At 36.0% G+C, this 19,076-nt stretch overlaps 1 protein-coding gene across 2 annotated transcripts; it reads left to right on the forward strand.

Annotated features, from left to right (window-relative positions):
• Positions 1-858: 858 nt before the first annotated feature.
• On the forward strand, positions 859-17,302 carry LOC149072199 (retinal-binding protein-like). 2 transcript variants are annotated; one of them, XM_089246630.1, is made up of 13 exons: positions 860-1,066; positions 1,227-1,327; positions 7,020-7,089; positions 7,301-7,344; positions 7,486-7,548; positions 7,628-7,718; positions 7,866-7,960; positions 9,520-9,598; positions 11,024-11,104; positions 13,672-13,758; positions 13,858-13,964; positions 15,192-15,516; positions 17,041-17,302. In XM_089246630.1, the coding sequence occupies exons 2-13, from the start codon at positions 1,280-1,282 to the stop codon at positions 17,142-17,144; spliced, it is 1,194 nt and encodes a 397-aa protein (XP_089102756.1). In that variant the 5' UTR covers positions 860-1,066; positions 1,227-1,279; the 3' UTR covers positions 17,145-17,302. The 2 variants fall into 2 exon arrangements, with proteins under 2 accessions (XP_089102757.1, XP_089102756.1); XM_089246631.1 differs by lacking the exon at positions 13,672-13,758 and having other exon boundaries at positions 859-1,066; positions 17,041-17,260.
• The last annotated feature ends 1,774 nt before the right edge of the window (positions 17,303-19,076 follow it).

Genomic DNA, 19,076 nt, shown 5'->3' on the forward strand with positions numbered 1-19,076 from the left:
CTCACTGGGTCACTCATATGGTCAGGGCAGGTGAAATGTCCGGGGATAAATTTTCAATTCACTCGATCACTCATGTATTCATTCACTTGGTCACTCATGCGATCAGGGGAAGCAAAATGTCACGAGTAAATGTCCAACTCATGTGGTCACTCACTTGGTCACTTATACCATCATTCATATGTTCACTCATACAGTCACGCGTACGATAAGAGGGCTGGCGAAATATCAGAGATAAACTTCCGATTTACTTGATTACTTACTGAGTCACTCATATGGTCACTCACTGGGTCACTGATATGGTCAGGGCAGGCGAAAGGTCAGGGCGAAATTCCCGGTGTGAAATGTCCGGGGGCTAAATGTACAGGGGTGAGATGTCAGGGGCGAAATTCTTGGGGGCCAAATGTACTGGGGACGAAACGTGCCAGGGGCGAGATGTCGGGGACGAAATGTCGGAGGCGAAATATCGGGGGCAAAGGTTCCGTGAACCCTCTCCGCCCATGTAGCCAAGGCAGAAAAATCACACAAAAAAAATTCTTAAGCCGAGGTATCACTGTAACCTAAACACGCTGCTAGAAGACAGGACATCAGATGGCTTGGAAATATTCTCAATTGTATCCACGGAATATTAAACGCCGTAGAAGACGCCCCTGAAAAAAGAGTGATGAAATCTCAGAGCGATATCAGAAGTTAATCGGATGGCAAAACATTAGACACAGGAAAATATGAATATTTAGACGCGTGCAATATGATTATTGATGATGATGGCATATTAATGAATTCTTAATGTATTAATAGGTTCTTTTTACTTACATTAAGGAAGTGACTTCTTCATGTAGATGAAAGAATGTCGTTGTAGATGTAGATGTATTTAGATGTCGTTCTAATAAGGTCGGAGACGACAGAACACAGTATTAGAGTATAGATTTTGGTAAATATATTCGCAATTCAGTTATCACAAAACTTGAAAAATTCCGTAGCACCTGCAGCTTTGTTCCAAACGGATCGATATCCAGGATAATATCCACGCTTTTCTCGTCGACTAGAGATTTAAACTCTTCATCGATAAGTATGTGATCTGTTACATTTCTAGTGCAAGTTACTTTGTATAACACATTCATGATATGCTAAAATATAATCTATCAAAACATACCGAAACTTCCTCAAGTTTTTCCTGCAAATCTTGTGCAAAAATATCAATGAAAATAACTTTTATTTCATTTTTACAGGAAACTTGGTGAAAAAATAGACTTCGAAATAGACAGCTGAGAAATTTTCAAAAATGGACAATTCGAATTTAGATGAAGAAAAGAAGACCATCCTTCATGAAGTAAGAAATTTCTATATTATGTCTTATCAACATTTTAGAAATATCTTTGTACCATACAGGGTGCATAGCAATCAAGGGGGGGGGGAGGGTATGGCGCCGTTTTACTGGTGAGGGGCCATTCAAGTATTACGTAAGCAGATTTTCAGCCATTTTTGACCCCATCCCTCCCTTGTCAGCAAAAGTCAGAAAAACACTGACCCCCCTCCCCCCGTCAGCAAAATTTCGTCAGCAGCTTAGAATGTTTCATATCTTCAAAAAGGGGGGGTTGATGACGTAAGCAACCTTCAAATCCCCCCCCTTTCCCCCCGTTTAAAACGGAAAAACCGTTTTACCCGTATTTAACACTGGTTTTTTTTCCCCCCAAATTTTCTTCGTTTTTCGAACTCAAATATCTCAGTCAATATTGCAATTAGAAACAGATTTTTTTTGTTGACATCAAGAACGGCAAGGCAACAACTTTCTTATTGAGTTTTGAGGCACACGTTATGAAAAGTTAAGTTTTTTATTTTAACAACTATACAAACCCTTGCAACATGAATGACGTATCCGAGTACTACATGTTATTTAAAAACTTTTTTTAACTGTGGAAGCTTACCTAGAATCAACGGTTAAAATAACTCAGAAAACAGCCGGTAGGTGACGCTGGCACAAGCGACTTCGGTGGCAATATGCAAATGAGACTCTTATAAGAACTTGCGTTCCTAATCCGCAACCAGTTCACCGTTGTAAACTGTGTATCTGGACCTACTGAACTCTGCCGTTGCTGGATTTATGACTCGCCTGCAATATGTTATCCCCTATGGTCACGTGTGTGTACGTCAGCGTCATCTACCGACTCTTTTTTGTTTTTTCCTGTCTTAAAAAAATTCCCGTGACCTAGCGATGCTAACCCTGCAAACCGTTGTTTATTTCGGTTATTTTTCCGGTGTTTATGAATTTTTGAAGCTTCTACGGACTTTTTGCCCACCCTGTATAAGTTTCATATACGGCTTTTTAAATCTTGGCAGGAATGATGCGTTTTCAAATGAGGAACATGCCTAAAAATCACAAAATTCACCGTTTCATAGCCCATTCGATTTTGGTAGTGAGAGAATGATATTTCTTCGTTTCACATGTTGGTAAATGTTTATGCTAGATCAGAAAACAGTACTTGTATGCTGATCATATTTCATCAAGAAAAATACTGGACATCGTCAATTCTCACCAAAAATTCCGCCAAACATAAAAAAAAAATTGTCAACGGCTGGGAAATGAGGAGCTGTTGCCAACCGCAGTCAATTAAATTGTATTTCGCGAAAAACTTCGAAGTTGAAAAATATGTGAGACAAGCATACATACAAAGTCAAAATTATTGTAATTTGTAAGTTATAAAAATGATCTTCACCCGCGATTTCAATTAAGATTACGAAATAAAGTAAGATTTATTGAAAATATGGAACAAATCTACCAAAAAACTTGGAAAGGCCAAAATTATAATGTAGTCATATGGTTAATCTAAGTACGTATATGAGTCTAATCTTTCATTTCAATTTATGTGAATATTAATAATATTTAAGACATACAATCAAATAATTTTCATTTAATTCCACACACACACACACACACACACATTTCAATTAAAAATAAATTTTCACTCTTCCGCCGGCGATTTACCATACCAAATTTCAGTATAATTTTCTGCTTTTTGCTTCAAACAGCCTTTACGGGCAATTTTTTTGTAAACAATGAACTATAAATGAAACAATGGACAATGTCTTTCAACGAAACATGAACAGCAAAATTTTTTTTTCGAGAATTCGTATTTTAGTCATTAAAGTAAAAATGCCATTCTGTGGTGACAAGTTGAAAATTTCCTTGTATAGAAAAACCTTTTGCTTCCGTAAATAGCTCACGGCCGTGTTTATGTCTAAACATCTTCGAAGGTTAGATAAAATACTGAAAGAGAGTGAAAATTAAAGGTGCGTGAAATGAATACTAATTCTACTCCCTTCATTGTGAAAAAAGTTTAAGCACGAGAAGTTTTTTCAATTATTTATTCGTCTTTCCTGAATAATCTTACATTAAAAAGACAGCAGAAGAAAAGTGAAAAATGCATTTCTCTGTCACGGAAGAATTTTTACAAATAATTCAGAAAAGTTTTAAATATTGTGACTTTTGAACCTATGATGACACCATGATATCGAAGCAGTGGATCCTAATGCCTAATCTATAATAAGCGTACTCCTAGGGCAATGGTTGGTTTTTAATCGAGATCAACGCGTTGGAGAGGTTAAAGGAGGTCCGTGAACTTGGAGTGGAAAGAAAAAGCAATTAGCTTATTGTTTTTACACTATTATGTGATGAATATTTTCCGAAAAAGAGTCTGTGGTCTTTGTATTATCACAAAAGGTCCGTGAAATACAAAAGATTGACTCCGGCCCTATGGAGATACTTGAAAATCCATTCAGTGTTACATGAAAAATGAGCAGTCATGGCGGAAAAAAAGTACTAACGTAACAGAATAGTTTGAAATGTTAGTTAGCTCGCAATACAGGGTGATTCTAAATTCATGGGTCAAACTTTAAGAGATGATGTAAGACAGCTAAACAAGCATTTTTGGTCACAAAAAGTGTGGTCGAATCGTAATAGAAAGTAGCTAGAGAGTGTTTTTAGAGAGTCACTTTTTATCAAAAGCAAATATGATATTTTTCTGACGGATTACAATAAGTGCAATCAACAATTCGAAGGTGCAGGTATTGTAATTCCGTAGGCCTTCTCATGATGCAACCTCGAAACGCAAATTCTACCAGAAGTCATTGAACTGCATGGTCATTATTTGGCGCAGCATAACCTTCCACCAATAGAAAACAAACTACAATCCAATCCGAAAATGCATATGCGCCCTCGAACGGTTGATTCGACTGACATTTATTTCACTTATTTATTTAGACAAGATAAAAATAAAAAAACATACTAGACAGAAAGACAAAAAGAAAACTACAAAGCAAACACTATTTGACCCAAAGGGATATAATCCTTCCATGGGTCATAAACAGTAACACGAATTACCACACATTCGATCATTTTTGTCGCACCACGGTCATTTTCTGCACACGAGGGCTAATTAAACCGGGACCTACAATTTATTGACGATTCCAAACGGCGGGCTTGTTTTTTTTATACTCATCGAGAGGTTGGTGCGCTAACCCCTCGATGGGGGATTCCCTGCGGTAGCAATTTTTTCTTCCCTCTGATGGCCAAGAAAGATCGTAAAGCTGTTTTCACGTCACAAGGTGGTAAAACCATTTCCAAAACTTTTTTATTTTTTACGTATTTTTTAATAATTCTTATGCAGATACTTATCTTATATAAATGCCTCGAAGCAATAGATTTGATAAATACATATATAGATTCATAGGAATTCCCCTTCTTAGAAGGGGTTTTCCGAAATTCAACCCCTAAAGGGGTCATAAGGGTGCAAAGGTTATACAGAGAAATCATTGCCGAACCGAAACCGCTGGAACAATATTTATGAAATTTGGTCAGTAGTTTTATTTCATGACGTAAAGACTCACTAAGAGGGGTTTTTTGGAATTTCGGCCCCAAAGTGGCCATGAGGGGGTTTCAAAGGTTATATGGGGCAATCATCGCTGAGCCCAAACCGCTGGAAGCTATACATATGAAATTCGGTCAGTATTATATTTTATAATATAAAGACTCGCCAAGACGGGATTTCTGGAAATGCAACATCCAATAGGTTGCTGTAGGTTTTTCGCTGCTCTTATTACGTTGCTGTATTTTTTGATTTAGTTTAGATATATTTAACATCCATATTTTTTATGGACACCTTTTCTCAGTCACCTCGTTGGGTATTTTTGCGTTGGGCATTTTTCGCCTGATGTGACCTTTGTATATGTATTTAAATAAATATGACACATTCAGATATGACTAGTGTGTGAATTTCGTAATGAAAACTCAATAATTAAGTTATAATTTAAATGATTTTATCACAATTTATGTTATCGCTTTATTTTGGTTCATTTATGGGGAAATGTATGATATAATTTCTAAATTTCGGCACTACCTACTTTTGTTTTGCTTGAATGGGTTTTATTACAGAAATCTTGAGTTTCACTCAAGTTTTTCTATGGCTATATAAAACAAGAATTTTTTTGTATTTCCTACGTCTGTGGCATCCTTAAAAAAATGAATATAAAATATCAAATAAGTTCATTTAGATCTCTAGGGGTGATTATCGTGGATATTTGCATTTATTTTTACTCTCCTCCTCCCAATTGTGATTTTTTCCCATTCATGTTTTGTCTTTTGCGAAACTATTATTATTATTAAATATCTCACGGACTCTTGACCAATCTCAAAGCACTTGGCATCACCCTAAAATACTGGGACAAACACTGATTGAAAATTTCAACATTGTCACTATATTTAACATGATTTTATCCTCGAAATAACTCGTGTCAACTTTTTGGTATCAACTAGGGAGTGATTCTTAATCGGGGTTGCCCGCACCCCCACGGGTCCGAGAGAGCATTTTTGGGGGTTCGAGATAAAAAAAAAAGTAATAAAGTTAATTGATTGTTCATTAAAATTGAAATAATGATGAAAACTGAGTTTTTCAATTCCTAAAAAAGTATGAATCATACCGATATTTTGACACTTCATTTCTTTTGACTTTCACTTGCAGAAATGCATCGAAACTCGCGTTGCAAAACTTTCTTTTTCGATGAGCAATCGTACTTGTTTTCCATTTGGATTGAGAAAAAACTCCTTGTTTACATTTGTACTTCATGTTATTAGCATGCCGCCCTTAGAATGATGACATGAGCATGAATCAGGAAAAACGTCCAAAAAAAATTTAATAAAGTGCAAAACAAGCATTTATATATTTCTGTTCCGACTGAAGTCAGTAAGTGGGAACCTGGCCCGAGTGGCATGGTGGTAAGATGCTCGTCTACCATCGTGAAGGTTGTTGTCAGGGTCCCGGATTCGAACCCAAGGGAGGATATAGATAAGATATTTTCCCTAACGAACTCGAGGCGACCACCGGTAGACAGCACCTTCACTTCCAACCCATCTCACTAATGGCAGTAAATTGCAATATAGCGATATGGCCAGAGTTGGTGCTTGGTGAAGTAGTAGTAAGTAGGAACCATTCATTGATTCTTTTTACGAAATTTGATAAAAATATTTAAAAAATAGTAACTTTTAAGTTTAGTTTCAGATTAATTTAAAAAAAGCCAAAATTAAATATTAACCATGGCCGAAAATGGCGTTAAACAATAAGTAAAATAGTTTATAGAAATTAATATTTATTACATTAATATTTAATTATATTTTATTTATTTATAATAAATATTTTCAATGTTTAATTATACTCAGGCTAATTAGTTTAATTAATTACACAAAAAGTGAATATTCTACTAGATAGAAAACGCATTATACATTAAGTCTTATTGCTCGGGGTGCGGGATGGAAAAAAGGTTAAGAACCACTGAACTAGAATCTAATGAGATTGAAAATATTGGTATCCATCGATATCATTTTAGTATTTCTTGATGGTCTTTTGTCCATATAATGATAATATAACTTTAAAATTTGCAAAGTAATATATAAGGCAATCACTGCTAATTGCATACTCACTATTATTACATTACTAATTAATAATTGTTTAAAATTGTTTTTTGCATTTCAGTTACGTTCGAGGCTTTCTGAGCTATTACAGCCTAAGCATGATGATCGTTTTCTATTGAAATGGTTGAAAGGTAAATAAAGTTTAACACTTTTTCATTTTATAACACCTTTTCTTTAGTGTCCTCACACTCTTTCTTAGCTTTCCAAATCCCAAAAAATTTGAATGCATGAACATTTATTATACAAAAAAGTACAATATAATAATCACCGTTTAATTCACCACAAATCTTGCATACTAAAATTATTTAGAGCACTAAATATTAATCCTTTTATTTTTATTAGCTAGAGATTACAATGTTGATGCAGCGGAAAAAATGCTTCGTGAGGTAAGCATATAATTTATTATAACTCGAGTTATGCTTTATTCAGGTACAAAATTATTTAATATTATGTTCATCGATGTATATATCAATTGATTCATCATTGAATCATTTGGATTTAAAATTCTATATATTCATTGATTTTAGGATTTCAAGATGAGGAAGAAGTTTGGATCTGACACAATTCTAGAAAAATTCGCTTTTAACCCGGTAAATATTTTTACACGGTATACGTCGAGCATAATATTAAGTGATATAAAAATAATAAATGTTTCGAAATATTTTCTAGGACTTGAAAGAATATTGCGCTGAATGGTTCTTGGGCTTTGATAATAATGGTAATGCTGTGCATCTCATTGGTTCAACCGCCGATTTAAAAGGTAATGGTGTAATTAGTTTTACGGATACGAGTGCTTTTATGATTCAAGAATTGAATTCCGCTGTATAGTTATTTTTATGGAACTGAGAAAATTTATTTTCGAAACAAATTTACTATAAATTTTGGAATATTTTTGTGATGCTTTCAGGATTTACTCGAGCAATGACGCCTTATGATATTGTGAGATATTTTATTCATGTGACGGAGAAAAATTTGAAATTGATGAAAGATAACAACTTGAAGGTATTATGAACGGAAACATATTTTAACAAAGGGGACTTTGAATAGTCCATTTCTACAGAATAAAAAAAAGTAGAGTTACTCTGTTTTGTATACAGGGTGATTCTAAATTCATCGGACAAACTTTAAGAGGCGATATAAAACTCCTAAACAAGCATTTTCAATCGTAGAATGTGCTGTCAGATTGCAATAGCAAAGGCGGTAGAGGGTGTTTTTAGGAGTGCACAACAACACTTCACCAAAAGTAAATATATTTTTCTGACGGATTTCCTGCAATAGATGCACTCAATCATTCGAGGATGTAGGGCATTGTAATGTAATAGGCGTTCTCATGGTGCAACCTGGTTAACGTAAATTCTACCATAAGTCATTGTGGTAGATACCGTTTGATCATTGTTTGGCGCAGCATAATCTTGATGGTCTTTGCACCAATAAAATTCCAATCCGACCCGAAGGTGCATATGCACCCTCGAATGGTTGATAGCACATATCGCAGCAAATCCGTAGGAAAATATGATATATGTTTTTGGTGAAGTGTTATTGATCTCTCTCTAAAAAACCCTCTACTGCCTTTGCTACTTTGATTCGACCGCACATTCTATGAATAAAATTGATCGTTAGGTGTCTTACATCACCTCTTAAAGTTTGCTAGTATAGTGAGTGGCGCCACCTGTTTTGTAAATTGGGTAAATTTACCTTACGAACTTATTTCACTCGTTTCCCACTCCCATGTTTTTCTCCAACTCTTGTTTTTTTTTCGAATACGCTTTGACCAATCGTCGTCAAAATTCTCTGAATACAAGAGTCCAAGTAGCTTCCAAGCAGGAGAGATGATATTTTAAGCACGGTACCCAATGTGTTCCAGGATGATATGAAAAAGACAGTCCGAAAAAAACACCTCTGGAAGAACAAAACTATAACGTACATTTAAGAAATACCATTGTTTGCTCACCAACAGCTAATACCGTGTACTGAAGTAGGGAGGGAAGAGGGTTGTAGCTCTTCTATTCAGAAATGAGAAAATTGGATGCAAGCGACACTCAATACCGATTCCTCTGGTGAAATCGCCCTTGGCAAAAAAGTAACACTGCGTAAAGGAAAAAAACCTTGTGAGAGTCAGAAAGAAAACCTTTCGCCTTGATTCAGGCAAAGCAATAAAACTGACCAGAAGGAACAATTCATTATAAGCTAGGGGTGATGAATCTTTTTTTTTTCTTCTCTTTTTGCTTCTTTAGCTGTTGGGAAATACATTATCAGGTGAGAGGTGTGGTTTTTTTGTTGGTATTGTGACGCCATCTGTTGTTGAAATTGGAGAAAGTGACGTCACCAAGGGTACGCGCGTGATTGTCCTCTTTTCTCAGTTTTCGAATCTGGTAACCCTACACGCATGTCTATACAAATACAGTTCTAGGCTAACACTTATGATATATTGGCTTATTCTAACAAATTTGTTTTTGTTCTCGGATCATATTCACTGAAAATGCTGAATTTTGATGAAAAGTAAGCTTATTTTTCCTTTGATAAACTTGATCGATGTTTTATAACGACATTCTTTTCTGCAGAATGGGAAAGATGCCGATAAAATGGTATATATAATGGATTTAACAGAATGTAGAGTCCGTATGTGGCTTGACAAACGTGGTAAGCCTTTCCAATGATTTGTCTAAATTACAAAATGATAGTGAAACCTTGCTACAACGATATTTTTTCAAATGCTGTTTGGAATTCCCTATAGTCTAATGTTGAATTCCTCTCGATACAACGTTATCCTTTACTACGATAAATCCCTCTATAACGATATTTTTACAGAGATTTCGAAACCGCTGCAACGATATTTTTCTTATATTTCGCCCAAAATCGTCTTGAATTTAATTTTAACTTAGTCACTTGTTTTTCCGAAGACGACTGCAATCGTCCGAAAGTGTTAATGAAGTTGTTCTTATTGTTTTTTTCTGTGTGATGCACCTCCATTACGAGGGCAATGCATGTAACTGAATTTTTATTCATCTACTAGTCAATTTTAATTTTTCGCGTTAATAAATAATTAAAAGCGGACTTTCTGGTGGTAGTAACAACGCCAATTTTGAAAAAGATGGAAACAACAGCATAAAGTTTGTGGCACGTGATGATAATGTAGTCTCTCGACATAACGATAATCCCTCGATAACGATATTTTTCCTTTGTCCGCAGAATATTGTTACACCGAGGTGCCCCTGTATTTAAAAATTTTCACAGATTTATATATTGCAAGCAAATCTAATCCATCAATCGTGTCCTGATTGCATGCAACTATTCACCATCTCAACTATGTAACACATGAATGTATGTAATTATTGTAAAGTGATGTGTTGCTTCTCGCTACATATAGGCTATATTTCATGTTCATCAAAACATAATAGTACAATATGCAGGGTGCATAGCTAACACTCCGCACCGGAAATTTCTGGCGAACCGTTGATCCTAGAGGCGTATTTCCAATTAGAAAAAGTATCCAAATGACGTGTAGACCTCAGATACACCATTCATGTTGCATAGGGGTGCATAGTTTAAATAGAAAAATTAACTTTTTACACGAACATCCTGTGCTCAAAAACACAAGTCGAAAGCTGTTCGAAAAACAAAAATATTCCACGTTTCTAAGTCGAATATTGCTGAAATATTCAAATTCAAATATCGGAGAAAACGGGGAAAAAACAGCAGAAACTACAGGAAAACACTTCTTCCCCTCATTCATGTTGTTTTCCCCCTAAATTTTCTCAGATTTCTGAATTCAAAAATTTCAGTGTATACTGCACTTAGTAACGTGAAATTTTTTGTTGGCCTCAGCTGAGCAACGACTTTCTAATTGAGTTTTTGAGCCCACGGTGTTCGTATAAAAAGTTTTTTTTTTTTTAATTTTAATAACAATACAACCTCTTGCAATATGAATGACGTATATCTGAGTTCTACACGTTATTTGGATACTTCGTCTAATTGCAAGTATGCCATCTCCAGTAATTTGCGGTGCGAGGTGTTAGTTATGCAACCTGTTATAATTTAAGTAAGCATTTCCTCTGGTTTTTTTAGTCGTTTGGCATCTAAACTACCTACTGAAGTACTTCCAAGATCATTATCCGGAGTTCTTGGACGTGGTATATGTGGTAAACGGTAAGTTTTTATTTTTTTTTTCAAGTGAAAGAAATATCAGAGGAGATAATTGGCAAATAATAACAAGCGCTAAAGCCAAGGCTACACACGTGTTTAGCCTGGTCCCCTCGGGTGCAAAGTAAGATTGCCTCCCGGCAGATGCCACTTTATTTTGCGCCCGAGTGGCGTGGTGGTAAGATGCTCGTCTACCACCGTTAAGGTTGCTGTTACGGGTTTGAATCCGAGGGAGGATATAGGTAAGATATTTTTCTTAACGAGCTTGAGACGACCACCGATACACGCGACTTCATTTCCAACCCATCTCATTAATGGCAGCAAATTGCAATATAGCGATAAGGCCAGGTTTCGTGAAGTAGCCTGGCCTAATACCTGAAAGGATGATCATAGGTGAGTAGTGTGGCCGCTCAACCATTGGCAATCATTGTCAAATTTCCACTGTGGTGGTCGAGTGGTCATAGTGACGGACTCACATCCCGAGGATGCGGGACTCAACCCCACCGTCGCCACAGTGATTGTCGGACACAACACTAGATACGCACTCAGACTGTTAGGTACTCACACTTCCGACACAACTCACTGGGTAGTAAATTGCTCATGGCGATAGTTGTGCTCGGTTTGAAAGAAAGAAATATTGTTAAATATTGGAGGTTGTGGATGGTATTGAAAAGCTGATTGAACAGAACAATTAGGACCTTTCGGCCCCTAGTCGAAGGAGAGCCCCCTTCCTTCTCGATCCGTCTGGCCACATATTGGTCAAAGAACGCCAACAGTCATAACACTCTTTAGCGTATGAAATTGTTCTGAAAGCAAGTATTCGAAAAGGAACGGTGGGCCAATCTAGGACAATGTGTAGCTATCCTATGCCGCTAATAGAGGAAAGAACATTGGAAGCAAATATTTGAGAATGACTATTGGACCAGGTTGCACATGAGTGTGTCCCTAGCTGTAGAGAAGAAAGTGGTGGATGCTCAAAAATGGTTTCGGGTTGACAATAAAATTGCAGTCAGCTTTACTCACTTCTTTTCCTCCGTTTATCAAATGTAAACTAATGTTACAATACAGGGTCTTTATAATTAAAGTTCCACTTTGCAATGGCCATGAAAGAAAAACTACTGCACAAAATGTTATCGAAGTTGGTAAAAGTTTACAGGAGGTCATGGGATTCAATTTTCCGCAAAACAATTCTTCAAAAACTCACCACCAGCGGGGAATGGCGCTGTATGCAATATTATTAAACGAAATAAAACATGAAGACATTGGTTTAAAATGTTTTTAATCGTTTATAAAACGAAACTGTTTGTGGGGTTATGCGAAATCGCAATGGCTACATGGCTTTCGGCAGGAGGAATGAAAATTAGAATTATGGAATGCGCTTTGCACGTCATTTGATTTTTCAGCTATAAAATTTAGCCTCCTCGTCAGAGCTCTCATTGTTACGAGTCGACGATGTCTGTATCCATGCAAGACCGTGCTTTTCTCGTTAAGTATTGTTATGAATGCGATAGCAATGAGCGGCGTGCTTTGTAGAAGTATCGTACGGTAAGACGAATACACCGAAGGCCAATGACACCGCAGGTTTTGAGGAAAATGATGGCAAAGTTTGGAGCCACCGGTTTGTTATCTGTTGCACCTGGGCGGGGAAGGAAGCCTGTCTCTGTTTAAACCGAGAAGGCTGTTGCATTAGCAGTAGAGGAAGCAACAATAATAGCACACACACACGGGACGTGCAGCGTAAGTGCTGTTGCACGTCGAATGGACTTACCATTGAGTACGGTGTACAAAATCGTTCGTACAGTGCTGCTGTGCTACACCATACAAAATCAAACTGGTTCAACAACTTGAACCTAACGATCCTGCTGTAAGAGTATCTTTCGCTTTGGAATTCCTTGCACGGATGGACGTGGACGAACATTAGCCATGGAACATTTTGTGGACGGATGAGGCCCATTTTTAATGGCGATGTCAACACCCATAACTAAAGGATTTGGGCCAAACAAATCCCTCATGTTATCCTCCCAGTTCTATTGCATTCTCCTAAAGTCACCGTTTGGTGTGTGTGGTATATCAGCTAGTGTCATAATTGGACCATTTTTCTTTGAAGAGCAATCGTCATTTGACCCGTGACGTGCACTTTGACTGCTGCTCGGAATTGAAAAATGCGATACACCGACATGACATGTCCGTAACATTCCTCCTGATATGCGAAGAGCTACTGTTGAGAATGTAATGAGTCGCAGTAATGCGATTTAACTTGCTTTCAGAAAATGGTGGATGCCACATTGAACATGCCTTGTAACACGTTTTAGAAATGATTAAAAACATTTTAAACCGATGTCTTCATGTCTTATTTCGTTTAACAATATGGCATGCAGAATCATTTCCCGCTGGTGGTGAGTTTTTGAGCTATTTATTTTTTTGCGGAAAATTGAATCCCATGACCTACTGTAAACTACTACGTAGTTCGATAAAATTTTGTCCAGTAGTTTTTCTTTTATGGCCATTTCAAAGTGGAACTTTAATTATAAAGACCCTGTATTTACAAATAATTTTGTTTCTTTCTGTTCAAGCTCCAAGCATCTTTTGGTATATGTTTAATATTTTCAAGCCATTGTTCAATAACGTTGTTTTAAGCAAGTTTAAAATATATGAAATCGGTGAGTGCAACTGATTATACTCTATTGTTTATGATGCTCTAATTCCAAAGTTGCTGTAAAAATATTTTGAAAAATTATTATTTTTTTAATCCTACCAAGGTGATAACAGCTGGATAAAAGAACTCCTAACCTTTGTTCCCAAAGAAATAATACCTGCGTACCTTGGTGGCGAAAGATACGAACCCGATAGCAGGTGCAGTGCAATTGTAAGTGTCGATATTCCTTATAGTAGACCCCCCAAATACCATTCGTTACAAAAAAGTTAGATTCATCTATTATAATTGAAATATTCCATGAATAAGTGTAAACGAATGAATTTTTTATACGTCGGGTGAAAATGGATTTCAGTAAAGCTCTTGACGCAATTTGGCGATATTTTTACGAAGATATATTTTAACCTGCAATATGGGATGAAATTAACTGCATTTTTTTGGATGAATAAGGGGCCCATATACGTTCCGGAAATCCATTGAGGAAAAACTGTGCTGTCCTTCGGTATTTCAGGAACTGACACTTTCTACTAACTATACGTTTTATAGTGGAATAGTAAATCCAACGGAGTTTTTGTAACGATTAATTATCGTCATTACTAATCGTTAATCAATTATGACAAAATAAAAGCGAAATTGTTAATTAATTAATGATAATTATATATACAATGGTTATACTAAATCCAATAGCGTTTTTGTAAGGATTAATTATATCGTTTTCTCTAATCGTTAATTAATTATGACATAATAGAAGCGAAATCGTTAATTAGTTGTTAATTAATGATTAACGATTAATTAACGATATGACGTGGAAACGGCGGGATCTGGTGTGAATCAGTATAAAGGTAATCACTGCAGTGAGAGCTGTGGCCGCCCGTGTAAATACGATCAGTTAATTATTAATGAATTATGATTATTAATTAATTAGTGTCAAGAACTAATAAGTTCAAGTTGGTTGATTGATTCATTAAAAACGGGCTTTTACTATTCGAAGCAAATTAATTCATCATAGTGTTTAATTAATTATTAAATTATAATTATCAAATAATTATAACTAGCTGACTCTTGATTAGGTTGTAGTTAAATATATGAATTTTAAAAGGATGGAATTAACTGCACTTTAGTTTGGATGATGTTCGTTATCCGAAACGGATACTTTGCACTTCAAATATAAGTGAAAAAGTTTTAAAGTGTAAAGTATTCGAATTATAGTTCCATGTAACAAGTGCAAAGCATTCGAATTCAAGTGCACTTAATATTACCCCAATTGAAATCCTCTTACTAGGGTGGAATTGCAGAAAAGGAAACATACATGGCGATATTTGGGGACTCTTCAGCACTGGAGTAAAATGCATTACTCCTCTCCAAAATGCCTCTTACTCCAGTAATTCAACTAATTTTAAAAGTTTAGAGTTTTCTTACGAAACTTTTGTATTTTTCCAGATTGCGTGGCACAAAACGATCCCGACTTCGTTGTATTTATCCAACATGAACATATTGGAAACATCAGATCCGAATGTGAATGAGAAATTAATACAAGAAAGATCCGTTTTCGAAATCGAAAAACACATCGAGACGATTGATTCTCTTCTGTGCTGGGAATTCCATACCAAAGACTATAATATCAGATTCGGTTTATTCTACAGAATTATGCCAAACACATGTAATTCTGACGACAGTGATCGTGAAGAGTTGATTTCTGTAGAAAGTGTGGATTGTAAAGACTTCTTAGAGGTCGGAGAATACAAATGCAGGAAACCTGGAATTTGTAAGTTTGATTCCGTCACATATTAAGTGGGTTGGTGCACGATCTTGTATTCCCATGCTTTCCTATGAGAAAAATCTCCTTCCTTTAAGGAACATTTCAAAAAATTTTATATTCCCTCTTTAGGCACTCAATTTTTTTTCTAAAATTTCATGGACATTTTTATATGATTTAACGAGAGCATGGGATTTTAATTGTTAGTACTTTTTACTCAAATTTATAACTTCAAAACAGCTTTTTCAAAAATCACTGAAATTTACCCTATTTTATGTGATAAAATTCCTTTAAATCATTTTAGAAACAAATTCTCTTGTTAACATATGTAACACCTTGGTGTTAAGAGACACAGAAAGTTTCAAGACATTTGAACAAGTGGTATTAGAAAAACTGTTCCTTATCTGACAAAGTCTGGCCCTCCTCTCGATAGGAACGTCTAGGTTAGAGAGCAATGTAGGCATGTGTAGTGCTTTCAATGACTTTTTCGCGTCGGTTTTTAATGGAGATAATGATATTCGATATACGGGTGTTGCATGGGGTAATAAAACCCTCAACGATATTCAAGTAGAAGACGTGGAGGTCCTAAATCTTCTAAGAAATGTATGTGCAAGCAAAGCACCAGGACCAGATGATATCTATCCCAGGATCCTCAGGGAATGTGCTAATGAATTGTTGGGGCCAGTCACACAGATATACAGGAGTAGTGTTGCTGAGGGTATCGTTCCAAGAGATTGGAAACTTGCTAACGTTGTTCCGATATTTAAGAAGGGTAGTAGAGAAGTGGTGTCAAATTATCGTCCAGTGAGTTTGACGAGCTCCCTCTCGAAAATGTTGGAAATTATCATCAAAAGGCAGTTTGTGAAGTGGATGGACGAGAATAATATATTGGCGTATAATCAGCATGGGTTCAGGAACGGGAAGTCATGTGTAACTGACCTCCTTTGCTTCTATGATCACGTGACTAAGGCTTTGGGTGAGGGCAAAAATGTAGATGTTGTTTACCTTGATTTCCAGAAGACATTCGATCGGATCAGACATGGTAAAGTCCTGAAGCGTTTACACGAGATTGGGATAGGGCTCAACACTTGCTGAATTGGATAGAATCGTGGTTAAGAGATAGGTCGCAACGAGTTATGGTAAACGGAGAATTCTCTGGTTGGACAAACATCACAAGTGGAGTTCCTCAAGGAAGTGTCCTTGGCCCCTTATTTTTTTCACTTTTTATAGATAAACTCGATCAGGGTATCGATGGGATTGCTATCAAATTCGCAGATGACGTGAAGCTAATGGGCGTAATCGGGCATCAAAGCGATAGGGAGTTGTTCCAGAGCAACTTAAACAGGATTGTAGCATGGGCAAATGAATGGAGCATGACGTTTAACGTTGACAAGTGTATGGTCACTCACTTTGGTTCGAACAACCCACGGTTCTCTTACGAGTTTTGAGTGCACTTTTTTAAAACATAATTTCGCAGTTCATAATTTCAATTATCTGAAAAAATTAATTTACTAAATTATTTCTTTTTCTCAGATATACTTCACTTTGATAATACGCATTCATGGATTAGATCGAAGCATTTACTGTACACAATCGAAGTGCGTACATCGTCTCATCTGACTAATGGCGTTCTATGAATACATTGTATGAAGTATAAAAACTTGTCTCAATTTTTTGTAAAATAAATTCAAAAACCATTATGTGTAAAAGTGTACTTCTGTAAAATTATATGTAGTTGAAGATGTTTTATACAAGATCTCTTATGATAATAAAAAAAAATTTTAAATTCCGGCCCGTGAAAGGTGTGGCGGTATTAAAGTATCAATACACAAAACACGATAGATGCCTGGACTGACCATATTTCCTTCATAAAAATACGGGAAATCGTGATCCATACGGACTATATCGCCAATTATCAAAAAAAAAAAAAGTTCAAATACAAATAAAGGTGACAATTACAGCCAAGAAAATTTGTCAAAGGCAAGTGTAGTGTTACCGATTGCTACCAGAACAATTTTCATAGGCAAGTAAAGTTTCAGCTAAAAAAATTGTGAAAGGCAAATAAAATTGTCAATTACGAAACAAAAAGTTGTCAACGGCAAGTGATGTTGCCAATTAAAACAAAAAAAAAATTGCCAAAGTAATTTGCAAGTAAAGTTGGCAATTACAGCCAAAAAATGTCAAAGCAAGTAAATTTGCCATCTCTCGCTAAAATTTCCGAAAAATCGCCATAGCGGGAAGTAAAGGCCCATTGGGTCACAATGGGTAAAAATATAATTCGTCCAAAAAAAAAAAAAACACGTTTAACAAATAATGTGAGATGAATATACATGACTACGTATATGGCGTGGCATGGATTTTCATGTTTACACATTAAGTAGCATAATTTCAGCAGTTCTAAAGTTTCCAAGTTTCTTCCTGGATAGGATTTAAACACATCCTGTATTTCAAAATTTCCGAGTTTTTCGTGTTCCGCATTTTAACTTGTTAGAAGAGAAATATCGGAATGGAATTTTATAACAACTATTCATAGAGATACAAAAATCCTTGTTAAAAAACTAAATACGCCCTGTGTACATTGTACTTTTTGTGTTTGTGTGTGTGCTGTCTTTTGATTAAATAAAGTAATAAAGTATTACGTCAGCAAATTTTTTGCCGATCTTACTTATACAAAATTTTTTTGTTCACTATAAATTTATATTCGGAAAAAATCAATTCAATAATTTTTCTAATTTTTTCTGTAATGCTTGCAACAAGTGTGACCGATTCTGTGAACAGCGGTACTCCTTGGCAACAAAGTAATGATGAAAATATTATTTTAAATTGTAGGCGCATTTCTTCAAATCTGTTTAAAAATTTGTTAAAAACTATGCCAACTTACCCCACATCTGGGGTAAAATGGCGAAACCTCTGGCTTAAGTGTAGGATTTGTGAGGAATAAACGTAAGAGTTAGTAACTACTAAACTTTTATTTCAATGCAAAATTTCAGAAAAAAATGACGTACATATTGGACACTCAGTATTTTGAAGAAGGAAACGGATGTAAAAACAGAAAAGTTGCAAAAAACCAAAAATAACAAGAAAAAAGGCATCATTCCCAGCTTCATGCCCACCAAGAAAGTAGGCCAATCGATCACTAAGTGTACTGCGCTTATACCAAGTTGGTATATGACACGTGTTCTATGTCAACATACCCTCAGCTGGAATGGCAACTTGCTCCAACATGACTCTTTACACGAAAGAGCTGCCTCAATGTTCCGCAAAAGTTCCATGGAGCATTTCAGCACTTGAATACAAAACGTCATTTACCACTCTACCAGAAGCTCATTTATGGTTTTGCTGTCTGTGGGCGCTACACGAATTTTTTCGCCCTTCTCCCATTATTGTGTAATTTTCTTGACTACTCTTTCTTCTAATTTGCGACCCTGTACTATAACTGGCTTGGCCTCCCCTCACTCCTGTGTCTCTGAATCACTATTTCGGTCACTCTCATGCTCACACACGCTTTAAGTCACTCTTTTAATCATTCACATTCTTGAACATTGTTTTCGTCGCTCTTTTAGTTATTC

The sequence above is a fragment of the Pholcus phalangioides genome, unplaced genomic scaffold (genome assembly GCF_987345545.1).
Source record: "Pholcus phalangioides strain wild (caught in Gottingen) unplaced genomic scaffold, Ppha-v1.0 ptg000017l_1, whole genome shotgun sequence".
Lineage (NCBI taxonomy): Eukaryota > Metazoa > Arthropoda > Arachnida > Araneae > Pholcidae > Pholcus > Pholcus phalangioides.

Bases quoted from the DNA above. Each gene is read 5' to 3' on its own strand.
- LOC149072199 (XM_089246630.1), top strand. From the start codon at position 1,280: ATGGACAATTCGAATTTAGATGAAGAAAAGAAGACCATCCTTCATGAA. The intron at 13,759-13,857 runs GTGAGTGCAACT...AATCCTACCAAG, and splicing joins GTTTAAAATATATGAAATCG to GTGATAACAGCTGGATAAAA. The intron at 13,965-15,191 runs GTAAGTGTCGAT...GTATTTTTCCAG, and splicing joins ATAGCAGGTGCAGTGCAATT to ATTGCGTGGCACAAAACGAT.